This window comes from Loxodonta africana, chromosome X, assembly GCF_030014295.1.
Source record: "Loxodonta africana isolate mLoxAfr1 chromosome X, mLoxAfr1.hap2, whole genome shotgun sequence".
NCBI lineage: Eukaryota > Metazoa > Chordata > Mammalia > Proboscidea > Elephantidae > Loxodonta > Loxodonta africana.
Window position 1 is genome coordinate 155,741,098 of NC_087369.1, and position 22,434 is coordinate 155,763,531.

General features: G+C 40.5%; 1 protein-coding gene across 2 annotated transcripts in view; it reads right to left on the reverse strand.

The window, feature by feature from the left end:
• GPC4 (glypican 4) overlaps positions 1 to 22,434 on the reverse strand; it is a 115,513-nt gene that overhangs the window by 10,316 nt on the left and 82,763 nt on the right. For both annotated transcript variants that reach the window (XM_003420844.4, XM_064277596.1), the window contains exons 3-4: positions 11,749 to 12,140; positions 70 to 235 (exon numbers count right to left, since the gene is read on the reverse strand). In XM_003420844.4, the coding sequence (XP_003420892.2) occupies positions 70 to 235; positions 11,749 to 12,140 (558 nt within the window). The remainder of the gene's footprint in view (positions 1 to 69; positions 236 to 11,748; positions 12,141 to 22,434) is intronic.

Here is a 22,434-nt window from a genome sequence, read left to right on the forward strand (position 1 = left end):
TAGTATAACATTCCGCGCAGCCTGAAACTGAGTCATCTCCAGAGACAAACACTCTCATCGCTTGCTCACCTATGAAGTTGTTCCACTCAAGATCGAGATCCCCTTGGTTGGCCAAACAGCCTCTCATGATGTTCGAGCAGTAGTTGTAACATGGCTTCACAGTCACCAGCCCCCGGCAGTGGGAGCAGTAGATCATTTTCAGCAGGGCATGGGTACATTCCGCTGTGGGGTTTACCTGATGTGTGAGAAGAAAGAGAAAGGTGGTGGAGGTGGGTTGTGAATAGAAGTTGTCTATAAAGGTGACATTCGAGGCTTGGCCATGAATTTAACAAAAGAATGAGTTGCAATTGACCACAATTAGCAAGCCAGGTCTGCCTCTGTTGTTGCTGCTGTTTGCTGCCATCAGTCAGCCCCCAACTTATGGCAGCCCCATGCACAATGAAACAGAAAGCTGCTGGGTCCTGCGTCATCCCTGTGAATGGCTGCAGATCAAACTGTTGCGATTCATAGGGTTTTCACTAGCTGCTTTTCAGAAGTAGATCACCAGGCCTTTCTTCCTCGTCTGTCTGTCTTGGTTTGGAAGCTCTACTGAAACCTGTTCAGCATCATAGCAACACACAAGCCTCCAATGACAGAGAGTGGTTGCACTTGATGGGCACCGGCTGGGAATTAAACCTGGGTCTAGAGAAGGTGAATTAGATACACTGACAATGTGTGTTAAGAGGGGAAGGGAGGTGGGAAGGAACAATGCATTACCTTAAACAATGAAGTTGGACATATCTCCTCCCCTGGGAGCTCCCACCGTTCACTTCTCCCTTTCATACTCATTTTACATTATTCAATATCTCAAAGTCCTTTTACAAATAACTTTCCAGTATAAGCCCACCGTGAAACACAAGATGCAGCCACAGAGGCTGCCTGCATGTGCCCTCCAGGCCCAGCCTGCTGTGGCCTTGCCCATCACTGTGTTTGTCTTTGCCAGACTGGAACACATGCACATCTTTCTCAAATCCATGGACAGCCCTTTGGAACTTAACTGCCCCCCCGTCTCCACACAAACACACTCAAGGCTTAGAGAGCCATCTAATGTGCACTCTGTTCTGTGCCAAGAGCACTGCCAAAGATAATGTATTCTACAAGGTAGACTAGGAATAACTATAGACATTGGGTTACAGGGAGGCCTTCCAAGGTTTGGGGGCAGTGAGCCTGGCACGCTTAGGGAACATGTGATCAAAGAGGAGGGCTTCCGTTAAATTTTGAAGAAGGCATTGCTTTCAAGTGGTCAAATGAGGGGAGAGCATCCAAGGTAGGAAAATGAAATAAACAAAACCTACAAGACAGTGTGCAGGGCATATTATGACATCCTAGAATGCAGTTGAGGAATTATGGGAAAGAAGGTTGAATAGAAAGGTGTGTATATGTGTGGCAAGATTTTTGAGGGGCCTGAACACCAGCCAGGAATGGAGGCACCATCTAGCAGGACCCAGGGATCCAAGGAGCTATGAAGATTTCATGAGGAGAGGAAGGGACAAGGATGAAAGCAACCCTGAAGTCAGATTGGGATGGCAGAGAAATGAGACTGAGCTTCATCTTCCTAGTTCTCTAGGAGCCCTGATGACACAACAGTTAAGCACTCAGCTGCTAACCAAACGCTTGGTGGTTCAAAGGCACCCATCTGCCCTGCCCCTCCCCCCAGAAGAAAGACCTGGCCATATACTCCTATAAAGATTATGGCCTAGAAAGCCCTATAGAGCAATTCTACTCTGTCCCATGGGGGTGCTCAGTCGGTATCAACTCCATACCACCTAACAACAACAAAACCAGTCCTCTCAACAGAAATCGTCTCAGGCATATTAGAACTGATTCCATCCTCACTCACTTCCATCGGTGTTTACAAAGGTTCATGGATAGGTAGGACACTCTGGCAGCTAACTAAAAATTCTTCTGCCTTCTTATTCTCTTTGCCCCACTTTCCTCTTTTGGGTCAGTATCAAAGGGTTAGCACATTCTTCTCTATCAGTACAAACCAATTCTGCAAACATGGACTTCTTGAAGCAGACATGACCGCAGGGAACAGATGCTGGGATGCGGGGCAGCCTAGCAATGCACTTCACCTGCTCTGGAGGGTTACTTTAGATACCACTTATCAACAGTGCCCTGAGGAACAGGAACAGGGGATTAGTACTGTTAGGAGCACAAGTTAACACTGTCAGGCTCCTATCTGATGCACGCACACACACCCTCCTATTCCAAACAGAACCCTAGCTTAAACGGGGGGATGGGATCTCTAACAAGATGTAAGTGTATACAGTGAAATCAACATTCCCTACAAATAATTAGGACTTTTCCACAGTTTTAAACAGTCCCAAATGTTTTCCTAGGCACGAAATTAGTCCTTTGAACTCTGTATTAAGGTACAGTAAAATCTTGGCTAACCAACACCCTGGAGGAATGGCCTTTCTGGATAGCTCAAAGTTCATTCCTTTAAAGTCACAGGTTGTTGGGACATTGATACATGTCTGCCCCCTCATTTTACAGATGAGCAAACAGGCCTGCAGAGAGGAAGTGGCCCACAGGATTATAGAAGTCTTAGAGTTGGAAAGGGCCTTAGAGAGCATGACTACAGTGCTCACATCTAAGAAGTAAGAAAACTGAAGCCCGAGAGATTAAGCGAGTTACTGACAGTCACTCGGCTACCTTTGATTCCAGTACCACACCTGATCAAACATTTGTGACAAAAAGTTTTCCCAGAAGACAGGAAACTCTAATCTTAGACATTGGTTGGTCTCTATTTTTAGTTGGGTTCCATATTGATGAGACTGCTAACTGGCTGGATTTTATTAGCGCGGTAAAGAGCTATGTAAATGACTAAAAAAAAAATCACAGGGGAGAGGTTAGCATTTGTTGAATATTATGCTTAAGAGCAGACCATGTCCTAGCAAGAAGAGATGCAGAAAGCTAACATCAACAAATAAATTAATGAGGACCTACTATGTGTCAGGGGTTAGTCCAGGATGTATTTGGGAACAGGAAGCAAGGGAAGTAAGAATTTTTATTTTAGGATATATAACCTGTTCTAGAAACTCCAACATGTTGTAGCCATTTAAGAAATGAGCAAACACTTTAAACTCAAGGTACTTATACTCAAGAAACATTTCCCCCTGCCCCCAAGAAGTCCTTCCCCATTTCCTTTTGTTTCTTAAGTCTAAGAAGCAGTCCACTGTAGTCTTAGTTCAAATGCAAGTCAAATCATTTGTGCAGGAGACCTTATAGTACTGTCTCCTAAAATATGCTAATGGAGGCTCAAGTTGTATAAACACACAGAACACTAAACACCACAGGAGAGTTTTATTAGATGAAGATTATGAAGCTTAGTTTGGCGGGGTTTTTCCATTTCGTTCTTTGGCTAAGTACTGGCTCATGCGCTGCACAGGATTTGTTGTATAACTACTAAAAATGATCACAAGGAACTTGGCTATAACGTGCTAGGAAAACAGTAAATAAGACCAGAACTTAAAAGAGAGATGGGGAAGTTATAAGAAAACTGGGACGAGACAGGACAGAAGAAACACTGAAGTTGGGGAAAATCTGCCTTTTGTCTCACAAGCACTAACCAGACCACCACGTAAAAGATTTCACATGAAGGGAACTCAGAACCTAGGAAGCAAATCCCTTGAATGGGATGAAGCCCTGGCATAAACAGGAGGGTATTTTTTAAACGTTTTATTCTGTTGTAGGTGAAAGTTTATGTAGCAAATTAATTTTCCAATCAACGATTCTTACAGATTGTTTTGTGACATTGGTTGCAATCACTGCAATGTGACAGCGCTTTCCCCATTTCCTCTCTGGGTTCCCCGTTTCCATTAGTCTGATTTCCCTGCCCCTCCCTGCATTCTCATCTTTGCTTTTGGGTATATGTTGGTTGTTCTATTGTTGATTGTTCTATGTTGTTATAGTTGATTGTTCTAAGGAGCACATTCTTCATGGGTGTTACTGTTCATTTTATTGTTGTTGTTGTTGTTAGGTGCCATTGACTTGGTTTTGACTCATAGTGAACTTATGCACAACAGAACAAAATAGCCCTGCCTATTATTTGGCTGGAAACCCTGGTGGCGTAGTGGCTGAGAGCTACGGCTGTTAACCAAAAGATCAGCAGTTTGAATCCACCAGGTGCTCCTTGGAAACCCTGTGAGGCAATTCTACTCTGCCCTATAGGGTCACTATGAGTTCGAATCCACTTGATGGCAATGGGTAGTTTTTTTTTTTTTTTTTTCGGTGGGAGGGGGTTATTATTCAACTGAGAGATGGCCTCCAAGAGTGGCTTCAGTTTCAAGTTAGAAGGGTGTCTTAGGGCAATAATCTTAGGGATTCCTCTAGTCTCTTTCAGACCAGTAATTCTGTTATTTTTGTTTTTGCTTTTTTAAATTAGAATTTTGACCTACATTTTTTACCCATTCTAACTAGAACCTTCTATCGTGGTCCTGTTCAGAATGGTCAGTAGTGGTAGCCAGGCATCATTTAGTTCTTCTGGTCTCAAGTTAGAGGAGGCTGTGATTTCTGTGGGCCATTAAAAGAGAAGGGGTTTTTAAACAGCCATGAGATCTAAATAAATAGGATAACTAGGAGTCCCATGTGATACTTCAACTCCACAGAGGTCCCCACCCTCAGCAATCTGACCAAGCTCAAGATGGCAGACCCAGAGTGCCAATGACTAGCTGTATCTTTTGACTCTGGTCTATCCCAGTGGGTAAACAAAATAGCTACTTGTTTTTGGAATTTTCCAGGGCATCTTAATAAGAAGCAATATAGGTTGGTAAAAGAGCCAAAGGCATGCCATTGCGACAAGGAAGAGGCAAAACAATAATACGGTGTTTCAATTCAAATTCTCTCCTGGAGTTTCTGGTCAAGGTCCAATATCTCCTGGATCCAGTGGTGACTCTTGTGGTCACATAGTAATACACCGGGCACTGGTGGGTGCTCTTTCTGCCAAGCCAGGGCAAGCCTTTCACCCATAACCAAATATAACAATGGACTAAGTTATACTTTGTTCTGGAGCTTTGTTTATAATGAATAGAAACTCAAGTTAATTCACACTCTATTCCCTTGTAGCCCTCAAAGTCAATTACTTCTCTTGAATTCCCAAATAGCTTCTTATTTACTGAAATAGATTTACTCTAGAAGACCCAAGACCAGGTGGTAGATCATGCCACACAGCGATTCACAAAAGGGTAACTACACTCCAAGGGCCTTCCTTGAATTCTCAGTTATATATTTATCCTCAATGGCATACCATGTCACTTAAAATGATCAATCTCATTGCTACTTTGGAACACAGCTCTTGACTAACGTTTGAGATAGCTTCCTCTTGTTTAGATGTAAGTGGTGGCTTCCAGAATCATTGGGGCTAGGGTTGGGGGTAGGGACTGATTTTTACAAAAGCCACTTTTAGCACACCTACCTTAAGAGATTAGATAACTACTTCTCCAAGTGACATGAGGAAAGAACAGGAAAAGGAATACTGTGAGCTCCGCACTTGCCTCTTTGAACCACTAATACAAAGGATGGTTTAATGGCCTCAAAGAAGAAATGCTTACCTAGCTTGTATGGTTTCAGGATCATGAAGGTCTTGATGTAACGATTCAAAAGAACATTTTGTTCCATGTCAGAGTTATTTGTCTACTGATGACATTTATAGACTGTTCTAAGTACTTTACATATATTCACTTATTTAAGCCCGAAAATAATCGTACATGGTGTGTATTATCATCCCATTTTATTGATGATAAAGCAGAGACCCAAAGAGATTACGGAATTCCCACAAAGCCTTGCATTAAGAAACAGAGCCAGGATTTCAAGCCCAGCAGAAGGGTTCCAGAGCCATGTGTATTCAGCTTCCTTGACGGATTTCTAAATGGCTTCTTCTCATTAACAGACTGTGGGAAATCTGAGGGCAGCACAGGGGTCTGGTCCTTCTCCATTGCCCCATAGTCTCCGTAAACAGTGAACAACACTCAGAGCTTACTGTTTTCCAAGTTTGCTGAACAAATGAATTTTTCTGTTTAAGGGCAACGCAGGATGCAACAGTTTTATGTGGAATAATATTTGACTACAAACGTGGATGAGACGATATGTGGTTTAATAAAACAATAATGACTTATGGAGTCAGGATTATGTCCTTAAATCCATTCGAAGTGCTACAGGGATGAGGAAAAAATAATATATATATATATAATGTATCAAGGTTCTTTTAAAATGCTCATTCCTGCCCTCCTCAGGATACACATGTAACATGACATCTGCACACCATTTCCGCTATAAAAAGCCTTTGCAGAGCAGTCCCTTTCTCTGCAATGACTCTTTTAATATAGACTGAGGCTTTCTACCAAAGAACCTGCATTTTCCAAACACCACATTAAAAACAACTGCAAACAGCCTGAAGAAAAAGAAAAATGTCAGAGCAGAACTCTCCACGCAGCCTGGATTTCATTTCAGAGCGAGCCCTAAGCCACACTAGGGTGATGGCAGTCGACATGCTGCACTCAAGTTAAAAACACATCTCCCTTTTAGTTTATTCCAGCTCCTAACATATATTTGCTGTAGCCAATTTTTTCTTCTTTTTTTGCAGTCAATAGTACCAAACAAACAGACAAGGTCTACGTTTTTATCTGTTGCTTGGTAACATAAGCATGCAATAAAAATAACAGGAAGTCTTTCCCAAAATCACTGTAAGAGAAAGAGATAGGGAACCCAAACTTGCTGTAGGATGAGTTTACTCAACAGCTTCCTAACTATTTTGGAATTCCGCACGCATACACACCAGGAAAGGAGGACCAGCAGTCCCTAATTATTTCTCTGATAACAGACTTCTTAAAATATACCCAAATATATGGAATAAGCTCAGATTCGTTCAGGAATATTTGTGGGCAAGCTGTAGGTCAAACTGAAGCTGCAGAAATACTTGAAAGTGTGTCTTGTTTTCTCTTAAATGATGAGACTCAGTTATAACTTAACAGTCGAAGCATCTGTGTATTAACTTCCTTGAAGAGCACTCTATTTTTGAAAGGATGTCATTTCAATTTATTCAGACTGTGACATCTCCCACTCTTTTACCATCCCCCCCCACCCCAACGAGCTTGATTCTCACTTTCTGCTATGCATTTTCAGCCTGTAGGGCAGTGAATGAAAACTAATGTTAAAGAGTGAATGAATGTCTCCATTTTGCTTCCTGAAAGCTTTTTGTATTGACCATTTTAAAATTTTACATTCATAATGTATTTATACTTAATTACATTTATAATGTAAATGTGGGGACATGGCAACATCATTTTGGGGGTACTCTTGTAGGTGTTCGAGCAGAGTGGAGAGGCAGAAATGAAGGGGGCGGGGGGTGATGGCAGTGGTCTCCAGCACAGGACAGATGGTAAGGCTAATCACAGTCTCTGTAGTTTGGGGTACGGGTGTAGACATAGTGCCATTAAGTCAGTGTTAACTGAAACCATGAGAACGCAGCTCTCTTTGGCATAGGAGCTATTTTCATGGTGCATGTAACCACTTGTGCATTTTTGAAAGACCACAACAGACTTCAGCCTTCCAGGCAGAACTGCTGCTACAAGCAGGTAAATAAGAAATATATCACGAAGCCTGACAAATAAAGATGGGATAAGTGATACAAAGATGTGTAGCACCCGGGGATTCTGCAGCCATCTGTTACTAATTAAGGGGACTTTTCTAAAGTTTAAGTTGCAAAGCTCAGTGGCTCAATGGATACTTGGACCCAAAAAACCTGAAGCAAGGCAAGTACACTTCAGCTAAGAAGGGCCTTTCTCCCACTGTATGTTAAGCTGCCTGATGTTAATGGCCTTAAAAAGGCTTAGTGACAATCAAATCACTGCTCAACTTATAATTGCCACACTTTTGTTGAAAAACTAGACTGGAAAAGCGGGGCATTCCACTCAGAGAGAAAGTGGGGACATCTCCAAGTATGCAATCAGTAGCCCCCAAACCAGGATGCATTTCATATTTGACTTTAAGGACCTCTTTGTGGATGAAGTATGTGAGATGGCTCTCTTCAATGAGGAAATACATTCCCCACTCTGAAACGTCTTTCTCAGGCCCAAGGTAATTTATTCTATTGGGCATCAAAAGAAGGAATGCTCATTTCTTGGGTTGTTCTAGTTCCACCTGCAAACTACAGTTGGGTGGGGGCTGGCAGGGGTAGAAATTCATATGAAAAAACATTGCTTGGGTGCCCAACCTGGTACAGAACCCTATTTTTTAATAAATCATACAGATTTTTCAACATGTTCAGTTTGAGATACTCTTCTGATAGCCAGATCATTTACTCTTTCCTAATACCACTGAGGAAACCCTGGTGGCATAGTGGTTAAGTGCTACGGCTGATAACCATAAGGGTCGACAGTTCGAATCCACTAGGCACTCCTTGGAAACTATGGGGCAGTTCTACTCTGTCCTATAGGGTCGCTATGAGTTGGAATTGACTCGACAGCACTGGGTTTCTGGGGGTTTAATACCACCGAACCTTAAATTAAAAGCTCTGTTTTACTGATAGTCATACGCCAAAAATTAATGTAATGAGTATTTCCTCAAGTGTGCAAGTATTCCTTGCACACGTCTATACAGAAACATTCCACAGATGATAGTTTTATAAAATTTGTTTCGGCACCTTCAGAAACTGATTTGATGTCTATGTATCTTATTATTATATAATTTAGAAAATATAACCCAGCTAGTTGAAGGGGTGGATTTCTAGTCAGTCATTAAGTCTACAAGAAGCTTAGTACTGTAGCAAAAACATTATTTTAAAAAAAGCTTCCAATTACAAACACAACACTTACAGTAGTCATAAAATATTATTTTCAACTACATTGGCAAGTAATATTTTCTCTACATAAATTAAGCCATAGAGCTTATATTCACCGTATTCCTACGTAACTATGCAAATATCTCTTAGGCAGATATGAGAATATAATGAATGTAGACGTGAGAGCAATTCTAAAAAAATTTTAGGGATATATTTAGAAAGTAACTTTCTCAAAGAACTTAATCATACAAAGTTAGAGGAAACTGCTGTATTGCTTTTTTTAATAAAATAAAATCATATAAAAACAATGTTAGAAATTGATTGTGACTTTAAATGACAAACTATTGTGTAGGCAGGAGTATTTGAATCTTAAATATCAAATCTTACTGGTTTCTCAGTTAATTTTGAAACTATATCAAGAAGAATGCACCAGAAGGAAGCAGCAACTGCTTATCCTCCCTATCCTGGGAGGTGGGGTGAACAAAGGCAAGCATCTGTACTTGTCTCTGAATGTCTTTGTTTTGGCCCCATCCCACCACCACTATAACTCCCTGCCAAGGGGGTTCCAGAATCTCAGGTCTCTAATGTGGCTCCAACTATACAAAGTGGGTGTTTGCATCAGCTGCCTGACCCTTCTTCCCAAGAATCAACACTAGAACTCAAGTGGGCGGGGGCGGGGGAGCTTAATGTAAAGAATCCACTTTTAAACCACTTAAATGAAGGGCTTTTCTAGTCCTTGCTTTTTTCTTATGTATGCGTGTGCACACACATGCACAAACCGACGTTGAAACCATGCAGCAGAGCCTTCTGCCTATTCGAGCTTATGAGAAAGGTCCCAAAGGGAATGTTGAAAATGGGCAAATGTGTTAGGAGAACTACAACATAGAGAACTTTGATCTGAATTAATTGCACACAGTTTAGGGGCACTGACATGAGCATCTCCAAGATTAATAATGGCTACAGAAGGTGGCAGGAGTTCAGGAACCAGACTATTCCTTTAATTATTACAATCACCTTCTCACCTACCCTCTCTCACCTGACCCTCATAGGCCCCAGCAAATATTTGCAACTTACAATGAAAATATCAAAAGGAAGAGAAGTGAATGAAAACATACAGGAAAGAATTGTTTCCTGACAGCTTATGGCCTAGAGATGACAGAGGGAACAAACAAAACTGTAATAATGAATGGGACCAATCAACTAATCCTTATTATCACCCAATTCTAATATCAACTATCCTGTAAGCACCTATTTTTCACACCGCACTATTTTTTAGACTCTGTATCCTTACTCTGGTGCATGTAAGCTCCCCTCTAACAAAAGCGATGGTGGCATGCTTGTCTGCCCGGGCAGTCCTGGTTGCTTATTAATGATTAGGCTCCCACGAGAGTAACAACTTTTGTCTGGGTATAAATGTTAATAAGCACTTCCTGGGTTGGACAATAATTATACCGTTTTGGACAATAAATTAAATGGCCAGCAGGGGCACAAGGTATGCCACACCTTACAGTAAGCAAGGTCCATACAGGCTTAATTGTGTTTATTTACTAATCTGCAGTGCACAATTTCATGTTTTTAATGTGGTGAAAAACAGGTGAAATTGTCCACTACAGATTACTAAGTAAAAACAAGTAAGCCTGTGGGTACCTTGCTTATTGGGTAATACATCCCTGATGGTCACCATAACTCTAAATGAGCTCTCTGATAAGCAATCAGGTTGACATTTTAGTGTCAAACAACCAAATGGCCTAAGGAGAAGTCTTGGTGCCTCCAGACTTTTTAAAGATGGACAACAAGTTTGCTTTTCCTTTGAGGGCCTAAAGGTAACAATACTAAGCTTAATCTTGCAGCTAACTTTGCCCCAGTATATTCTGTTTCTTCACTGGTACTGACTGATTCGTTGTAGGATGGAGGTGGAAAGGCCTTCAAGAAGTTTTCAAATTTCAATTTATTGGAGGGGGGGGATCCATAGAACCTTTTCCCCCTTGAAATCCTACTCAAAACTACTTATAATCAAGGAAAGCAAAGCTTCTCTGGTGGAACCAGGAGGCAAGGGCAGGGTCTCCTCTACTAGAAGATTCTTCACTCTTGTTTCAACAACAGCCCTGAGGTACTAAGCTGGTTCCAAAAAACAGATAGAAAAGCACCAGCCTAGTCCAATCCCTCTAACTGACAAATGGGGAAACTGAGGCTCATTTAATTGGCTCCTGGTGATATATTACAATTTCAATCCCTATACTGGTAATCCTATAAACATAGAAGAAAGGCCTGGTGATCTGCTTCCGTAAAGATTACAACCAAGAAAACCCTATGGAGCAATTCTACTCTGTGGCACACAGAGTGGTCATGAGTCATAACCAACTCAATGGCAATAGGTAATCCAATAAACAAAGCCGGAAGTCAAGAACAGTGTGATTCACAGTAATTGTCATTGAAAGCTTTGTCTTTGAAAGAGCTCTGAGCACATCTTGTAACAAGGAAACATATGTTCATGGGTATTAAATGCTTTTCTAGACTGTAACTAATACAGGCAAAGGCTGAAACACAGCCATTCAAAACAACCAAACGTGTGTATGTTTGAGGTAGCACAGGAGCAAAAACCATTTCTACAGTTAAGGCTCCAAACTGAACATACATCCCATTCCTAGGAACTCAAGGAAATCACTGAAAATAATAATGATGTCTTAAGATGCTCATCACAGCATTATTTATAGCTCTAAAATGTACACAAGTAAGGACAAAGTCTGGGAGAAAAGGGGTAGGGAATGAAGGGAAAAGGAGGGGAGAGGAAGGAAAGGAAGGAGAAAGGAGCAGAGAAGGCTATTTCTGAGCCAGGGGAATTTTGGTGATTTATTTTCCTATCTATCCTAAACTTCCTGTTAAAATGAAACAAACTAAACAAAAACATTGAAAGCAAATACACTTACCACAGAGACTTTGCTCACTACATCTCTTGCAGCCGCTAAGCCTTGAGCAAAAGTACGGGCTGCTACAAATGCACGGGTAACCTGCAGCTTCAGTTTCCGCGGTACGTCTCCAAAGGGCTTCAGTTGCTCTGTGTGCTTGCTCACACATTCCAGATACTCATCTGTGAACTGGTACTGGGAGTTCACCAGGCGGAACATCCGCTCCAGAAGATGAGCCCAGAAGTCATTTAGCATTTCTTCCAGGTTCACATTCCCCACCGCATAGTAGCGCTTCAACTCTTCAAAGAGATCTTTAAATAGCTCGGAATTTTGCATGTATAAGCGGCCATATGTCTTCACAAACATGTCATTCAGGGATTTCTCTGCATTTTCAAGTAGTTCTTTGAAGAATTCTAAAATCCAAAAACAAAGAGAAAGTAAAGGGTTTTCTGTAATGAAATAACTGTTTTTCAGGTGAATCAAAGTTGAGAAGTCTTAGGATGAAAAAAAAAAAAAAGGATGAAAAGGGACCTTAAAAGTCATCTGAACCATGTCCCATACCATGCTTGAATTGCTAACATCCTTGCCAACTGGTTCTCAATCATGTGGGGCATAAAAAAAGGCATCCATGATAAACGATCTAATGAAGAGACCGATTTCAAACTGACATGCCCTCTGTATGACGCTAGTATGGACCTTACATTTGTTCCTGTGATTCACATTCTATCTAGTAAGGTTTGTGGGTATGGGTGTGAGTGTGTGTGTTTGTATATATTTTAAGAGAGTAGCTTGGTGCTATATGCATATTAAATTCTAATTCATTTAATCATTCAGAAATTTCATTTCCTTTCCATCACTTTTTTAAAGGCACTTTAATGTGGCCATATAAGTTGCAAATATAAAGACCATGTGAGTGGGCAGGTAGTTAATAAATGCTTGAGAAATTCTATAAAACTGATATAACAAGTTAAACCGTGACAATTTAATCTCTCCAAATGGCTATGCAATCTGACAAGTATGTACTCAGTGGCTATTAAGGGCTCAAAACAAAACAGAAGGTTCTCCAGTGTATCTTAACCTTTTTGCCCAATTAGACTGTAATGAAAATTTCTAGAAAGACAAATTTCTCCCATTCAGTTCACCTTTACTATATCATCGCTTTCCACACTTGGTTTTATGTGTGAACCAAAGACTTCAAAAGCATCTCTAGTACCCTAATCCTTCATTTCATATATCAAGTATTAAAATATGCATCTATTTCACCTGTGGGGAATCAACAGAACAAACGTCAAGGGACCCAGAAGATCCAAACTGATTTCTCTTTAGGCTTATTCTTACTGGCCCCAGTTTCCCTGTTGACTAGAGCTATTCTATATATGCTTTGGCCTCTAAAGGATCCCGTAAGGATAAAAATAGTGGTCATATATTACATTCTAAAGTCTATACCAACTAGGTACAGTAATCGAGCAAAGCATAATAATTTGCTCTTAGGAAAACAGGCCCCTCTGCATGGCACCAATGGTTAATGCACACGGCTGCTAACTGAAAGGTTAAAGGTTCAAGTCCACCCAGAGGTGCTGTGGAAAGCCTGGGAATCCACTTCCGAAAAAAGTCTACCACTGAAAACCCTATGGAGCACAGCTCTACACTGATATACACGGGTTGCCATGACCTGGAATCATCTTAGACAGCAACTGGACTGCTTATTAGGAAAACAGGGAAAAAATTAACTTTTGCATCTATTCCTCCTGTCAAGCGAAAAACTCTCACATGTTCTTGCATAATTCTTTCACATCCTGATTCTCCCCTTTTTCCCATGATATTTCCTTCTACACTTAGGAATGGAGCATAAGTTAGACATTCAGGTCCCAGTCCACAACCATCAACAGAACTTCATTAATTACTGTTTTTTTTTTTTTTTTGGACCATTATTCTCCAAACGTAGGAATGGGGTCAGATCTTAACTGCTGAAGAAAAGCTGCCTAGGCCTGAGACATACAGCAATCATCTCCCGATAATTATTATGCCTGAAACCAATGAGAAGACACTCAGCTAATAGGTAACCAGCCAGGAGCAGTGTAACCCAGAGTTCCTTGCCGAACAGAAGCCAAGTTAGTAAGAAGTTAGATCTCCTTTGCAGCAACTGCTTGCCTTCATAAATGCTGCTCAGGGAGTCTGTTTTAAGTGAAGCTACTGGTGTTTGAAAGGGAGTCAAAGAGGTGCTGGTTTACAAGCATTTGAAATATGGTTTCTATGATCAGAGTTTATTTCCCCTTCAGCGTTCAGTGGGGAGGCATAAAGTTGTAATCTTTACGGGAGCAGATTGCCAGGTCTTTTCTCTCGTGGAGTGGCTGGTTGTTTTGAACCAACCACCTTTTGGTTAGCAGCTGAGTGCTTAACCATTGTGCCATCATGGCTCCATTCCATACAGATTACAGCCAAGAAAATCCTATGGAGAAGTTCTACTGTGTTACACAGGGGGTCACCATGAGTTGGAATCAATTGGACGGCAACAGATTTGGTTTTGTTTTTTGTTTTTTCAGCAATGTATGGAGTGATACGGCTATCCTTAGAGTTTCAAAATCTTTTAAGGTTCATTTACATCTGTCCTAAAAGGAGCTCTGGTGGCACAGTGGATAAATGCTGGGCTGCTAACCAAAAGGTCAAACAAAAGTTCTGAACCTATCACCCACTCTGCTGGAGAAAGATGTGGCAGTCTGCTTCCTTAAAGATTAGAGCCTTGAAACCCTGTGGGGCAGTTCTACTCTGTCCTACAGGGTCACTATGATTCGAAACAGACTCAAAGACATCTAACAGTGGAGTCAAGCATTATCCATCTGGGGAATACAAATGAAGGCAGAGATGGAGGTCTGCTAAGAAGACCCAAGGCCTCTTAAAACAGAGTTGTTTATCCAAAGGGAAATGCTTAATGACACTAGCTTCCAAGGCTGTGAAATGTCCCACACATCTATGAGGGTAGGAGCAACTACTGAATGAAAAATAGGGAATGGAGATACCTCAACCCAGAGGGGGGAAATTTGCATTACATTAAAAGAAAATCATGCACATCTCACATGTAGGAAAACAGTCAGGGAAAGAATCAGGCTATGGATCAGGCAAAAAAAAAATCGGAAAAGGAAAAATTAGGAATTAATCAGCAGGTCAAGCCCCCCCTCGCCCCCACTACATATTTCTTTTGCATATTCCCTGCTCTGTCAGAGGTCTGCAAGGGGTGGGCTGGGAGGATCATAAGTATTTTCCAGCTCAGAAATTTGATTATTCTTAATGTAAGTAGTACTGATTTAACAGGAGAAAACCTGGGGTGCAAAGCCAAAACTTTCCCATATAAAAGCTTTCTATGTAAATATCCTGTCTTTAAAAAAAAAAAAGAAGAAAGAAGAAGAACATCATGTACTTCGGGAACATCTATCCTCAGCCACTAGTCTTGCATCAAATAAACATTCGAAATTCTTGAAACAGGTCAAAGGGCCTTCAGTTCTGCTATTAAATGCCATTAGTTAGTCCTTTATAAACAATTGACTGGCTATTGATTAATGAGGGAGAATGCATTCTAGAATTAACCCGTGACCTGAAGAGACTGGCAGCCCTTTCTATTTAGTGCATTCGCTTAGTGCTATAAATTATCACCTTGTATTTATATTATTGTGAAGCTGCCTTTTACATAGTAAATAAGAATTAATTTCCTCTTGAATAATAAATGCTGTTATTTCACAGCCCGGGTGTGGTGGTGTGCAAGCATTAAGTGACCACATCAACAAAATTCCTAAGAAGCCAACTTATACATCGTACTTTGGGAACTGTTAAGAAAATTCAAGAGTTGTATCCATCCATTCTTTGTCCCGAAATCAAGTCATTAGTGAAGGGCAGATAATATATAAGCATATTCAAAAGTGTTCAAGATATTGGGGGGGAGGGGGAGAGGGGGAGAGGGGGAGAGGGGGAGATGGGGGAGAGGGGGAGAAGTATTTTACCGGCAAACTGAAATTGGTTGATGACCATCTCCTCCTGTCTTGCTTTTGGGGTAAAGTACATACAAGTTTTAACAGGCCTTTTGCTCTTTCATGGCATAATCCTACTTCTCAAGAGTGCCTGCTAGGGCATGGTGTACTAAAAAGGTCGGTGTAAGCGCTAATGTTCATCAACTAATAGCAAATCAATAGACTGACTGCTCCAAAGTTGACAGGCCAATTGCCAGCTGCAGCCCTTATTAGGGGCTGTTAGCATATCAAAAGGGTACTAGGAGATCCAGCCAAAGTAGGAACAGGCATTTCTTCCTATGTTAATTTTATTAGTTAATGGATTTTGAATGCTAAAGCTCCTAGTGAGTAAATGCAATGTTTCTCTCTCTCAGCCCAGTCTTTTTGCTAACCTGGTCAGTACTGCCTAGTCCCTTCCCTTCTGCTAGGCTCCATTCCATGTCTACTAAGGACACTCCCAGGAACAGCTAACTAATTCGCTCTGACACCACATTTTTCTTTGCATTCAGAAGTGCCTAGAGAAGGCTGAGGACACATATGAGTAGGCTTGGAGGCTGGAGCAAACATTCCAAGTGTTCCATATACTAAACTCTACATGGATCCATTAGAAAGGCACCACATGGTCTCGTATGATTTAATGTCACCAGCAAAAAAGCAGGACACAAAATAGCATCATCGGTATGGTTCCAAGGTGTGTGTGTGTGTGCGTGTGTATTTTCTATGTGCACAAAAAGAGATGAGGTAAATACAATGGGTGGTGGGGATCAAGGGTGATTTTTTTTTTTAAATATACACTTCTCGATTCTGTTCCCACACATTTTTTCAGCGACAGCTCATAATCGGAAAAATAATATTCTTTCATGCTTTCACAAAATGACTTTATTTCCCTTTATTGCCTTCATTAGAATTAATTACTAAAGACGTGAATGTGTTTTTTTTTCTTTTTTCACTTTTTTCCAAACTATAATGAGCATTGTTAATACGTAAACTATCAGGAAAAAAAACGAACATTATTTTATAACATCACCAGATGAGTTCCTACGTTTTAAAAAAAAATTAAACACCATATTTTTTCTTAAAAGTATTCCTCACTCTAACCATCTGAAAAATATTGAAAATAATAAATTATAAATTACCCATAATCCCACCATCAAAGGATAACAGTTTATTGAATTTCCTTCCTGTATTTTTGTCCCATGAAAATATATACTGTCACATAGTTGACATCATGCTGTATTTATACCCTGTTCTCATATAACATTATATGGCTAGTGATTCCTATGTCATTAAAAATTCTTTGGAAATATCATTTTTAATGACAGCCTAATATGACATATTAATGTAGTCATTCTGTAAGTTTATTTTGAATTTTCCGTTGGTATAAATAACACTGCAATGAACATCCTTGTACCTAAGTCTTTATGGAGATCTTTCTTTCCTTGGGATCTACATCTAGAAGCGGAATTACTGAATCATAGGGTATGAACGGATTCAAAACTTCTGACACAAATATGACCAAATTGCCCTCCAGAACAAGTAGGCCAATGTACCACCCTCACTGTTTGAGTCATATTTATTCCAAGGATTTCAATTGCTCTGCTAATTCTTTCAAGAGAGAGGGTGATGGAAGTGGGCTGGGACAATGCACAAGAAAGGGCTGAGGACCTGGCTGGCTGGGGGATTCTCTCAATCAGTTGGAGTCATTGCTAGATCAAATAAACCCCTTTCTTTGCACAGAGAGACAAACACATGCAAGAGGGGGTGGGCAAAGATGAACAACAACATTCCAAACTCCCAGGCTCAAAGTGCAACGAACCAATAAAGTAGATAAAAGCTGTTCAGTGGAAGCTCTTCCATTTATTTACTTGCCTCCAAACAGATCGGCTGCCGCTTGCTGATGTCAGGGCTTCTTAAGAAGCCAAAGCTAGTAGCAGAGGCCCAAAGTGAAACGGCTCCAGCTCCAGGGAAGCTGCACCAGCATTTTCAATCCGAGGAGGTAGCCAATGCAAGAGCCACAATTGGTCACACTTCAGATAACAACTCAAAAGGCAGAAAACCTTTTGTCAATAGAGAAATGTGTGCGTTTTGTCGGAGCTCTTGATTTCATTACAGTAAGCTGGCAGTGGCTCATTCTCACCAAGTTTCACAGAGAGATTATAAAAGAACTAGCAAAACTACCCAGCATTTGCCTCTCTTTCACAGGGAGGGAAAAGAAAATAGAATTGTAAAGGAAAAGACTAGCAGTGCTTTCCAACTAAATCAAAGACAATTAGCATGATCTGGAAAGACTGCTGCCTTGGCAGGAAGGCCAGCAGGCCTCATGGCTTTCTCCCTATGTCCATGGCTACTCAGCCTGTGAAATGTTTCTGGCTGCATTGTAGCAGGTTAAAAACAAGCAACACATGTTCTTACTGAATGAAATACGAGGTGGGGATTAAAAACCAATTTTTACGTTATATGTACGTTATATATGTCCATGACACATTTACTTTGAGGATGTTCGAGACTTTTTTTTTTTTAACCTAAAAAACCTCCCAAGAGGTCTTTACTTAGTAAGTATAGCTGTGCAATGGACAATAATAAATCCATGTAGTTAAAAAACAGTTAAGGTCAGAGGTTGGGAAAATTCCAGAAATTTGAGCTTAGTTAATGGCCATGAAACTTAATTGGACGTATTTGTCTTTTAAGGTGAGTGGCCAGTTTGCTCCCACTGAGGTCATTACTTTCATGGGCACATGAATTCTAATGCCTTCAGCTCACTGCGCCTCTACACTGGTTTTCCTACCGACCTAATGAAGCAATGGCCAGTATGAACTATGGAAAATTTTCAATCGGTGATTAAAACACAGAATCAGCTAAGCCTGAATGATCAGAGTGCTTTGCGCCCCACCTCTGTGAAATGATAGGAAACAAGGGGGTTTGCAGGCTGAAGGGCAGGGTGGCCACTCTGGTTTACACTTGGGCCATGCAGTGAGATGGGAGTGACAATTAATTCTTTTATGTGCGATTTAAGCTAGTTCAGAAAATTTCTACTATTATGCGAGTTAACAAGCTTCAGGCTCATGGGACGGTTTTCAAAGACCTGGTGAAAGTAGCTGAGAGTTAAGAAATGATAGGGGAAAACAGAGGGGACCATACAGGCGGCTAATTAACATCTTGTAAGACCTTTCACTAAAGCAGCTGGTCTAGTCGCATGTTCAGAAGATTCACCGAATTTTGCAGACTGAAAGAGTCTTTTAGAGAGCATCTAGTTCAACCCCCTCATTTTACGGATGGGAAAACTGAGACCCAGTTAATTGCCCCAGGTCACTTTGAGTTAACTACAAAGACAGGCTGACAATCCAGTCTGTTCTGCCTCCTGTCCAGAGTTGCTAAATTTGCTCCCCAAATGACAAACTAAAGGAGTTTGCCAACAGGCTAGCATTAGACGAGATTTCTTTTAATATGCAAAATATCTAGCAAGCATTGATTAAGGGAGTTATTTAGCATTAATATTTCTCCATACCTGCTATATGACTTTTCCTATATACATTTAGAAATGTATTTAACATGTTAACTCTAATCTTCTTAACCTGTTTGGGTTGTTTAACTCTGGGTCTTTTTTAAAAACTAGTCTCTCAGAAAATGCCAAACATCTTTGGGTGGCTCTTTATGTGGAGGTCCCAAAACACAGATCACGGCCCACTTCTAAGGTTTCTAGTCCCTTCACTGAACAATTCTTTCCAAGTCCCGTGAATACAAGAACTGAGTCGCTGATTAGCATATTTATGAGACAACTGAATCAGCTATGTTAATTAGCAGTTCTATTTTAAATTTAAAAAATCCCAGAACTGGCCAAGAGGGGGAGCAGCTGGCTCTGTTACTGCCATACTAAGTCCCCAAGCCTAGGATGGTAGATTTCTGGTATTGAATATCCATCCTAGGTTTAAAAAAAAAAAAAGAGCAGATAAAGAAGGCTACTGTCTAGAGAAATAAAGAGATGGGTCCTTACATTCAGAATAGATGTAAAATATGTGAAATCTGAGGATTGTAGCGGGGGGAGGGTTTGGATAACCAAAGGAAGTTTTCTCCTGTACTTCACCCAGGTCTAAACACACACACACCATGTGTACTAGATTTTTAACATAAAAAATGATTTTACAGACTGTACAGTCTCTTCAGCTGCACAAATGATAGAAAATTAAACAAGCAGAACAAAAAGAGTCCTTGGTTTGGCAAGTGCTGTGTTGTATATATTTTTATTTCCACAACAACAACAAAAGGCACATGGAGATAAAGGAACTAGAGAAGGGATTTATCGTCTAAACCTGATGGTTCCAACATGGCAGAGTTGGACCTAGAACTTCAAGCTGGGATCATCAAGGCAGAAAAATGGAAAACTGGTTTAATGGGACTTAATAACTTATATTTATTGAAAATTTTATAAAAAGTCATTGTTCCTGCTTTAGAAAGAAGTAAAATCTCATAGAGAAGGGTAAAGTTTTCACGATACTGGACTCAGCCTGGGCTCAGGGTCACCACTTCCATTTTATACTCTAAGGATTGGAGAAAGTAAAGAGATGCTCCTTTGAAGGTGTGGCCCAGTGTGCTTCCTCATGTCCTTTTGCTTTTTCCTCACTATTTGTCCCCAGCCACCTTTGTGTAATCTTGCTGCCCCATCTTGGCTCCCCATCTTATTGTGCCCACTGCCCTCTCTTCCATACACATCAATGCCCCGGGAGCTGGCTTTTAGAATAGCTTGACCAATCCTTTGACCACCGTATGCACTCTTGGATTTCTAAGAGTCAAAAAACACCCTATATTGGGGGGCAGTGAGACTAAGTTAATTGGAATGAAACATTTAGAACAGAAATAAAGAGAATGTTGACCCAATGTGAAAATAGCACCAATAACCAATCTATTGATCATTATGTGTACAAATAGTTGAATAGGAACCTTTTTTCTGTGTATACTTTTGCCAAAAATACAGTAAAATATTTAGAAACAAATACCCTACAGCACCTTACTCAACATCCCTGGATATTAGGCCTTTTGAGGAGTGTCGGCATGCCCTAATCACCAGCCTAAAAACCAAAAAAACCAAACCTATTGCATCAAGTCGATTCTGACTCATAGCAACCCCATAGGACAGAGTAGAACCGCTCCATAGAGTTTCCAAGGAGTGTCTGGTGGATTCGAACTGCCGGCCTTTTGGTTAGCAGCCGTTGCACTTAACCACTAAGCCACCAGGGTTTCCATCCTCAAGTATCAATCAATCAATAAACACAGCACCCACTTGATGATTCTGGTTTGCTAGGTACCAATCAACTCAAGTGGTACAATACAAAATTATTTCATCGTCTCAAAAAATGTGACTTGGAGTAAAATGTACAGCACATCCCAGCTCTGTTCTTATCTCCAGCCCCGACACATTTCAGCTACCACCCCTTCAGAAAGTTTTGCTCTGTGCTCACAAACTTTGTTGTCATACCACATTTTAATCTAAAGTCAGAAAAAACAAATTGGAGCTTCATACTCATTTTTCTGTACAAGTTTAGAAGCTGATAAAGGCATTGCCGTAAACACATTTATTGAATGTGAAGCCTAGTAAGGAAGGGCAAGAGAAACTGTTTTTCTATCCTTTGTTTAAAAAAAAAAACATATGTTAACACTTACTGATAAAGTTTCTCTGCATGGCTTTTTAAAAATTGCGTGCTGGAATCATTCAAGTACTGCTATAAAACCATGGGGAGCAAGAAGGGGAAAGAATAGCTAAACCAGCAGGCCCACAGGCATTAATGTTTGGGGGCTCCTCACCAGGAAGAGACGTATCTATTAAGAAAGAGGTGACCTGGAGGAGGTGGCTTTAGAACGTAAAAACAGCACTGCATCGTGCTGCCAAGGACAGCCATTTCTGCAAAGTGCGACTTTTCCTTCTAAATTCTATTTCGAAGCCCCCAAGTGGTCAGTATTAAATATCAGCCTCTCGATTTTTCAGGTTGACTATTTGATCATCTTTCTCAGTTTTCTTCCCAAAGTAAAAGAAAAACGCTGAAACTACTGTGTTGAAGGAGAAATGCCATAGGCAAGAGAAAATCCTTCTTTTCAACACTAATAATACATTTAGTGATCAAGAGAATCAGAGGTGGCCTCATCAGGTATGTTGCCCAGAAAATCCATTTTCACATGGCAGTAACATATTCACAGCTAAATACTCTTCAACAGTTATAGCATGCGGGAGAGAAGCATGGAGTGGAAAGGAGGGGATATATACAGACTGCTTGCATCCAGGAAATAGAAAAGATAAAATTAAGACTCAACACATTTTGTAGACAAAAATGATTGGAAAAAATGCGTAGGATAAATGGTATATACTGCATAGACAATACAATAGTTCATCTCCATTACAGATTAAATATGCTTTTTGTGGTCTAGCCTGGGAACCTAACTGACACTTATTCAATCAGCTTTAAGTTTCAAATAAGGAGGCTCAAAGCCAACTTTTGAAATACAACCTGTTCTTTAGCTAGGGACTGCCTTATCAGCTCTATCAAATCTAATTTAGTCTAACTTCTCACCATGGTAACGAGCCCTTTGCAGAAATACTCAAAGACATTTCACATCTAGAAAATTTGCCTTGTACTTCTTCACCACACATAATGTCAAGAAAAGCATGCTTCAAAGGTACTATGTAATTAGAATGGCCTTTTAAAACAGGCACAAAGGATAT